Source organism: Impatiens glandulifera, chromosome 9, assembly GCF_907164915.1.
Source record: "Impatiens glandulifera chromosome 9, dImpGla2.1, whole genome shotgun sequence".
NCBI lineage: Eukaryota > Viridiplantae > Streptophyta > Magnoliopsida > Ericales > Balsaminaceae > Impatiens > Impatiens glandulifera.
This window is the reverse complement of record NC_061870.1, coordinates 15,777,349-15,787,067: the sequence shown is the minus strand read 5'-3', so window position 1 is coordinate 15,787,067 and position 9,719 is coordinate 15,777,349. Positions and strand designations below refer to the sequence as shown.

Sequence of the window (9,719 nt, the reverse complement as noted above, 5' to 3'; positions counted from 1 at the left end):
AAAGCTAGACAAACTCTAGCTATGATTAAGAATGACAATCAAAAGACCCTAAAAAATTGATTAGTAGCATTTATACATTCTAAAAAACAGACATTACAAACAGAAAAAATTACATTCAAAGCTAACCATCCTAGTCTGGAATTTTTGTATGTCATTCGTTTTCATTGAGAGACTTTCTTCCCCTACTCTTCTTTTTCCCCTTCTTTTGACGGTGAAAGGAGATTGTATTGAAGAGAATGATGAGTATTGTTATTTCTCATTTTGAGTTCTTACTTTGTACGAGCCCGTTCTTATTTGATAGAAAGAATTATTTCTGAGAATTTCAGGGCTTTTACCTTTGTTATCTTAAACTTGAATTTTTGTATTCTTGTCTTCCTAATCTCCGGCTTCAGCTTCAGACTCCACATCGGTTTTGGAATCTTCTTTATCGATTTTAGAATTCTCTATTTCAGTTTTGAAATTATGAGTGTATTCCTATTGAATTTCCTCAACAAAATCTTGAGTTTCATCTTCCATTTTTATCATATGGTTTCCATTATAGTAAATTTCTTTTCCTCCTCACCTCAATTTCCTTTACTTTCTTTTCTTCATTACTTTCTTTTTTTTTCCAGAAGTCTTCTTACTTTTTGCTACAATCGGTTTGAGATTTGAGTTTAGTATCTTTCTGTTTCCTTGTTTTTCTTTTCTATTTCCTAGCTTTTCTATTGAGCCTAATTTAATAATAACAACCAAGTTCAATCTTACTAATAATATCAATTAGGCTCTTATTTAATTGTATTGTTGACATATGCCTAACTCAATATGCCATTATTAATTGTATTGTTGACATATGCCTAACTCAATCACAGTATCCATAAAATTAACCATAATTAGTTTGTATCAAATAATATTAAAATACAACAATTTCAGTTACAAAATGAATTATAATAAATTACTTTTTTGGAATAGAAAATGAACTAATTGCCCTTTTATGTTAATTAATTATATATAACAATCAAACAATAGTTTATATAAATTTTGGAACTTTTAATATTAACAAATTTTTTATCATGCTGAATTCAAACAAGCCTTAATCAACTCAATTGAAAAGCTATTAAATATATAAATGTTGGCAACCTGCCTAGCTAGTACTATAAAATAATGGTTATATATTAAATTAACATTAAACACAAAAAGAAAGATACTTTTCTTCTTCAAAAGCTTATTGTTATATATCAATAGAATAAAAATTCTAACTTCAATATTTTCTTTACTCAATGGCAAGGGATGAAGCAACTAAACAAGAGAGATGGGAAGGCACAGTGAGATCCAAAATAGAAAGGGTCAGTAAGGATCGTGTATGGCCTTTTCTAGCAAACTTCTTCCATTGGCAAACAATCTTCCTTGCCATCGAGAGTTCTATAGGAGTCAAGGGCATTTCAGGAAATATAGGCTGTGTGAGGAATGTTACCCTAAAACCTGAAGCAAGCCTTGGTTGGGAGGGTAAATATAGTCGATGGGGTTTAGAAAAGCTTGTGGAGATAGATCATACTCGCAAATGGATGAGGTACGAGGTTCTTGATAATACCTATGGGTGGAATAATTACGAGGCTACAATAACTCTTGCATCCCTTGAAGGGAAGACCATTAATGGTTCTGAATTTATTTGGTCGTTTTCTCTTGACCCCGTAGAAGATGGAAGGTCATTAGAAACTATGATTAAGGATTATAAAGCAAACCTTGCATCTGCTTCTGCGCGGGTGAAGCAATTGTGCGGGGTTTCAAAATGAGATCATTATCCATGAAATCCCTGTCATCTATAAAATTAATACTTTAAATAAATAATGACAGATGATGTAAAAAATATGAAACTAGAAGACTGAAGAATAAATGGGTAAGGACATTAATATTTACTTGCCTTAAAACAAATAATCTATATATATATAATGATGCTTAATTTTTAAAGTGTCCGGATTGCCGGGTCGAGAGCTGTGGTTAATTTGGATACTTGGGTCGGATTGTGGGTTGACCCGTTTTTAAATTTAAAACGGTTAAAAATAAAATAAAAAATGCTAGAGGTATGTTTCGAACTTGCAACCTAACAAAACAAGTATAACTCTTTAACCAACTAGGCTACAAAGACTTTATATTTTAAATTCAACACCAAATTTGATAAACGCGGGACGTTTTAATATTAATATAATTTCAAGTTTTTAACTAACTAATTTATATATATAATGATGCTTAATTTGAAAAGTGTACGGATTGCCGGGTCGAGAGCTGTGGTTAATTTGGATACTTGGGTCGGATTGTGGTTTGACCCGTTTTTAAATTTAAAACGGTTAAAAATAAAATTAAAAATGCTAGAGGTATGTTTCGAACTTGCAACCTAACAAAACAAATACAACTCTTTAACCAACTAGACTACAAAAATTTTATATTTTAAATTCAACACCAAATTTGATAAATGCGGGACGTTTTAATATTAATATAAGTTCAACTTTTTAACTAACTAATCTATATATATATATAATGATGCTTAATTTTTAAAGTGTCTGGATTGCCGGGTCGAGAGCTGTGGTTAATTTGGATACTTGGGTCGGATTGTGGGTTGACCCGTTTTTAAATTTAAAACGGTTAAAAATAAAATTAAAAATGCTAGAGGTATGTTTCGAACTTGCAAACTAACAAAATAAGTATAACTCTTTAACCAACTAGGCTACAAAGACTTTATATTTTAAATTCAACACCAAATTTGATAAACGCGGGACGTTTTAATATTAATATAAGTTCAACTTTTTAACTAACTAATATATAATGATGTTGAGTAAATGGATATTTAGGTCGGATTGTGGGTTGACTCACCATAAACTTAAAACGGTTAAAAATAAAATAAAAAACGTTATCCGTAATTTTTTTTCACGGTTTTTATATTATTTTTGTGCAAATGCACGGGCTAAATGCTAGTTGAATTGATGTCTCAATATCTTAAAATATTTATTTTAATGTAAAATATTTGTGTTATGTGTATTTAATGAATAATTAAATAATGGACAAAATTGTATAAGTTCTTTATTGAATAGATTGCTAATATTTAGGTTTATAAATGGTTACATAGGTTACATAACTTCTGGTTGTATTTCTCTTTTCTTCTTAGTAGTAAGATATATATAGTGACTAACAAGAGCCTTAGTCATAGTGTAGGTAGTTCTTTCTCCCTTTCTATATCTTGAACGATGGGTTATTTAAAACATTTTTCTTTATCTATGTTGGATATGAGTTAAAAAACTTGTTACTATTTATACAATTAGTATGAAAACAATTCCCACTATCAAGCTATAGAGAATAGGAAAAATCAAACCAGTGTTTAAATTGTAATAGGCAAAGGAAAAGAAATAAATAATTAAAAGTTTGATTTGTCAGCAAAATGTGCAAAGAAAGACAATCTATTTACGAAGATAATTGAGGTTAAGTTTTTTTATACTCCTCGTATCATATTTTTTCTCGTTTCAAATGTTTTGATTCTAGAAAAGTCTGTACACCTAATTCATTTTAAAAGATGAAATATACAAAGGGGTTCAAAGTTAAAAATCATGCGTATAAGCTATTTTGATTCTCCACTCAGTTTTGAGGTTGGCCAATCGAGCTGATTGTAATCATTTTCATTTCCGCTATCAGCTCGTATTTCTTAACCTGAGCAGATGTAAGAGGATACCTCGAGGTCTTGAGATTGAAGACATCATTGTCTTCCAAAGTTGTAGAGTTAGATTGCATTGGAGCACCATCTTCCACTTCATTATCCTAGTACTCATATTCAGATTGTGCATTATATGATGAAGAATCGATATTTCGCACTTGACATGAATATCATTTGCTAGAGGGAGTCTAATCCATTCCAGGCTCACTAGATATATCTGAGACCGAAGCATTTTTGAGACTAGGCTCGATCTTGGCTTCGTCTGCTATATCACACTGAAGCTTGATCATCATTGAAGTCTTCTTGGAAATAGCATCCAAGAACATGAGCTTCACTTCTTGCATCTCAATTTTTTACATCGACAATGCCTGAGTCTGATCCTTTGTTCATTTTAGTTTCCATGAAGATGAACGTTCACCGATCTGAAATTTGAAACGAGAAAGAAGAATTAGAAAAAGACCTGTAAGAACAAAACATCGTTTAAGATAATTTTAAGTTTTCACATTCTAATCTTATTATTGTTAATCAAATATATCACAAAGCATGCAATCATGACTTAAGGATAAAAATGGACTCAAATTATGAAAGCTAAGTACATTCACTGACAATACATCACTAAAGATGATTGTGATAGAATTATGGATACTAATGTACACAAGACATGTACATGACACTACATAACCCTAGAACTTACACGTAACACTAAGATTTTAGGTTATAGGTAATCTTAATGAGCCTGATATCGCCAACGACGTTGTGTACTACAAGGGGACATCCATTCGATCGAAAAGCAACGTCAACTAAAACCTAGTCTTTACTTCTTGACATCATACATCTCATGGTTTGGGGAAGAAATACATGAGCTAACCTTGGGACAGCATTTAGATCCATCGTCCTCAATGGCTTCCATCTGAGGAGTAAAAAAGTCATCACGTAGGCAACACGTCACATGTCTTCATCAGCACCACTCATATCATCTTGTGAGATGACCTTCTTCAAGGTAGAAATTGCAATCATTAGGATTTTTTGTTCTGCACCGAGCTTTCGGAGAAAATGGTAAATACAAGATAAAATGATCTCCTCAAAACTAATAAGCAAAATATGAGAAGACTCGTTCATTTCATGAGTGACACTCATGAACTAGTACGAGGAAATAATGAGTTTATTACAATAATAATCATTGACATCCTCTACCCTCAAGACTCATTAAGACCATTTCTCAAACCGATTAAAATAAGAACAATGGAAGGAAACACTTGTTGGCTGGAAAACCAAGATTCACTACCATTTAGATACGTAGAAATAGGAGTTAACCCTTTGGCCATTTTGGTCCAATCCAAGCAAATGTTTTTGGCACGGACCAAAATAGAAAGATCATTACGATCATCTTCTTAAACAACAATTGCCTTCTCGAATACAAATGGAAGGTTTATGATTCACATTCGAATTACCAAGAGTTGGACCAAAATAATGGCCTTTACCTTGAGTCGAAAATGGACTAAAGTTTCATAGAACAGAGGGCGCTGGGAATAGTGATGTTACAAGATCACATCCAAGCCTTCATTACACACTATGGAACATTAACAAAAGTTTCTATCATAATTGTTATAGAGACTATACCGCTGTTGCACATTAACAACATATTTTAAGGAACGAAGATATACAATTTTCCAGGATCAATGCCTAAGAGTAACCAAGAATTCTTCAATAGTAGGGGTCGCAACCTAATAACAAAATATGAGCATCACCACACCGTCTCTTCTGTATCTAGATCTGGAGAGAAATATTGATTGGAATATCGGCCAAAGACACAAAATTGTCTAGGACAAAATATTCACAAAACACACGAAAACTCTCATAGAGTCCTATGTAGGAAGATAAAGTCTCCTGATTGAGCCTACATATATTCTCAATTTAAAAAACTAAAAGAATCTATTAGGAATCCTATAGGTCTTCTAAATGCTCATGACTATGAGTGTGAACTTCTTCTAATGCAAATGCATGTATTTAAGAAAGAGAACCCAAACAATATATCAACACACATACATATAAGCAATTTCATAAAATTTCTTGATTAATTGTGTGGCAACACATGTTGTCCACCATGCACATCGTACCCTACAATATAAACATATAAACAGACACTTCATATCTAAATAAATAATATATTATTAAAATAAAATAGTTCTTACATGTAGAGTTTGGCTAGTACTTGTGTACACAATAAGTCCGTACATGTAGTAAAGCAATACAAATAAACGACTGAAAATACTCAAAATAAGAAAGTTACTCTAATCATCAGCTAGTCTCATCTTTAGATTCTTCCATCATTTCATCTATGTCTCCCTATTCAAAATACGCGACCCTTTCCATAACAGTTGGACGATAAAGCGTCTTGGATTTAGAAATAACACTAATCCATCTAATGAGGAGTCGAAACGAGCATCTTCCAACACGTGTAAGTTCATGCAATAAAGACGTGGAGAAATGGGGCTCTTATATGAAGGAATATCCCCTCCCCACGGTAAAACCATCTACATGCCGAATTGTTGGAACAGAGTAGTGGTATCATAGTATGTAGCACTCTCCAACCCAAATAAAATAATGTATGGTGTATCTCTCATTTAGTATCTCATGGTTTTGAACTGATACCATGGAATGATGAAGCGAATCAGATGATTATCCGAAATAACATTAGTCAGATTGACTTATACCATCCTTTGCACTTGAAGACATGCAAAGGAAGAATATAGAGGTGATGGACGAGGATAAAACATGTAACTTGTCCAACAACCAAAGGTAGAGGACTAAAGGTAATATGTTATTGACCACAATGTAAAGTCTTAGAGACCAAGGAGTGTCTTAATGAGCACTGTTGGGTCAAATTATTTTGACTAAGTGAAATAATTACCCACTGATATTTTGATGATGAAATAATTTATGTGTTTTGATACAGGTGTATTAAGACAACATATCTTTAGACATGGATCTAATGAGGTTCATTAGACCGATTTTGATCTCCATTCGCATTAAGTTAGACGCAAGTCTAATGAAATTAGACGCTTAGTCTAACTCAACGGAGTTAGACGAAGCAGTCTAATAGATGCATGAATTAGACGTAAGTCTAATAGAATTAGACGTACAGTCTAACTCATCGGAGTTAGACGTGTAAGTGTAATAGACGTGTAGAGAATTAGACGGGTAGTCTAATGAATACACGGAATTAGACGTGAGTCTAATAGAATTAGACGTATAGTCTAACTCATCGGAGTTAGACGTGTAAGTCTAATAGATGTAAAGAATTAGACGGGTAGTCTAATGAATACACGGAATTAGACGTGAGTCTAATAGAATTAGACGTACAGTCTAACTCATCGGAGTTAGATGTGTAAGTCTAATGGACGTGTAAAGAATTAGACGGGTAGTCTAATGAATACACGGAATTAGACGTACAGTCTAACTCATCGGAGTTAGACGTGTAAGTCTAATAGACGTGTAAAGAATTAGACGGGTAGTCTAATGAATACACGGAATTAGACGTGAGTCTAATAGAATTAGACGTACAGTCTAACTCATCGGAGTTAGACGTGTAAGTATAATAGATGTAAAGAATTAGACGAGGTAGTCTAATGAATACGCGGAATTTGACGGGTTGTCTAATTATTGAAAGTTAGACGTGAGTCTAACTCCTTCAGACAAGTCTGAGGTAGAACCGGAATTAGACGTGGTAGTCTAACTCAGTGTAGTTAGACGTACCGGTCTAATGGTTATTAGAATTAGACGGGTTGTCTAATTATTGAAAGTTAGACGTGAGTCTAACTCCTTCAGACAAGTCTGAGGTAAAACTGGAATTAGACGTGGTAGTCTAACTCAGTTGAGTTAGACGTACCGGTCTAATGGTTATTAGAATTAGACGGGTTGTCTAATTATTGAAAGTTAGATGTGGGTCTAACTCCTTCACACAAGTCTGAGGTAGAACCGAAATTAGACGTGGTAGTCTAACTCAGTGGAGTTAGACGTACCGGTCTAATGGTTATTAGAATTAGACGGGTTGTCTAATTATTGAAAGTTAGACGTGGGTCTAACTCCTTCAGACAAGTCTGAGGTTGAACCGGAATTAGACGTGGTAGTCTAAGTCAGTGGAGTTAGACGTACCCGTCTAATGGTTATTTGTATTAGACGTGGTAGTCTAACTCAGTGGAGTTAGACGTACCCGTCTAATGGTTATTTGTATTAGACGTGGTAGTCTAACTCAGTGGAGTTAGACGTACCCGTCTAATGGTTATTTGTATTAGAATCGAGTCTAAGTACATTAGACCAGGCAGTCTAATAGACGTTTTTCATCAGAAGGAGTTGACTTATTTCATTAGACTGATCCGTCTAACTGAAATACATCTAATGCTCTTATTCAAACAGTATGCTTGAATATAGCATTTCTCCTACCCACGTGCTATAGTTGTACCCTATTTCTTCTCCACTTTCTTGTGAAGATTAGTACAACATCTATATGCATCCAATCAAGGAATGACATGTAAGAGAATTTTCCTCACATTACCCATTTTGCAGGTACATCTCTGATGGAATATTCGGCGCACTGCCAGTTTGGTACGGCCACGATCGTTGTGCTCAGATTCTGATGTGTACAATGGAGGCTTTCCATTGAAAGAGCGCCACGTATCATTCTTGAAGATTCGACCGTTAGCTCCTGATCAGTATTTAACCAATCCTTAGAGCAACGGACTGACCGCCTCACGAACAATTGAACAAACTGACTTAACAAGCATTCTGATTTTGCAGAGAGAGACTACTCAATCATCTTGCTTACTAAACTCATTCTTGAAGTTTCTTTCTAATTGTACTGTATATGAATCGAGAGAGAGAGAGAGAATCAAAACACCATTAGCTAACTGATATTCTTCATCTTCTTGTAATTGAACAGAAAGTGTTCTGTTCAATAGTGAGCTAAGTGTGTGTGTAAACTGTATTTGATTCTCATCATATAGTGAATCCTTCCGATGGTTGGAAGAAGGGGTGACGTAGGAGAGTTTCTCCGAACATCCATAAACAAACAGTTGTGTTCTTCATTTTCTGTCATCTTTTCATCTTTCATCTTGTGCTTCAAACCCAAGTAAACAATTCTGCCTTGAATCCGTTTCAAGTGTTTACACAAGTTTGCGTAAAATAGAAAGCGAATTAAATCCTTAACAGGATTTATTTCAAACTGTTTTTTCATAAGCTTTCATCCTTAGCCAGACCCCCGTCTCTAACGATAAAGCCGATCCTATCAATTGGTATTAGAGCCCTGTTTCTATTCTCAAACCTTTCCTAAAAGATGTCGAACATACCCAAAGATGCTAGTGCTACAGCCATTCCAACTTTCTCTCGCGAAAACTACATTGTTTGGAAGAAAAGAGTCCGTGCTCATCTCTCGTCTCTTCATGATGACATGTGGAGTGTTGTCACAGAAGGTCCTATCAAGATTGATAAGGAGAAGGCCGACTGGACTGCTGAAGAAAAGAGGCAGAGCAACCTCAACAGCATGACCCTTGATGTTCTGTACAGATCTCTCGATGATAGTATGTTCAACTACATCATCGAATGTGACACTGCCAAAGAGGTCTGGGACAGACTCACTCAACTGTGTGAGGGCAACGAGCAAACCAAGGAAAACAAGATCATGGTTGCCACTCAACAGTTCGACAGTTTCAAAATGCGTCCTGGTGAAACAATGAACGATTTCGACACCAGATTCAGCAAGATCGTCTCCTCTTTGTCCATCTTAGGCAAGACCTATAGCAACCGGAAGCTTGCTATCAAGGTCATGCGTGCTCTTCCAAGGGAATGGGACATAAAGACTATGGCGATGAGAGAATCCAAGGATCTGAACAAGATCTCTCTCTTTGATCTCTTCGCAGACCTCAAGGCCTACGAGTTCGAGCTGAACTGTAGGATGGAAGAAGATCAACCCTCGTCCGTTATCATTGCCAAGGCGTTGGTGACTGCTGAAGAGCCACCAACTGCTCCGGACGTGAAGATGGCAGCT

General features: G+C 35.0%; 1 protein-coding gene across 1 annotated transcript; it reads left to right on the top strand.

Annotated features, from left to right (window-relative positions):
• Positions 1–1,256: 1,256 nt before the first annotated feature.
• Positions 1,257–1,769, top strand: LOC124915874. The gene has a single exon (XM_047456624.1). It carries the CDS (start codon positions 1,257–1,259, stop codon positions 1,767–1,769), a length of 513 nt encoding a protein of 170 aa, XP_047312580.1.
• The last annotated feature ends 7,950 nt before the right edge of the window (positions 1,770–9,719 follow it).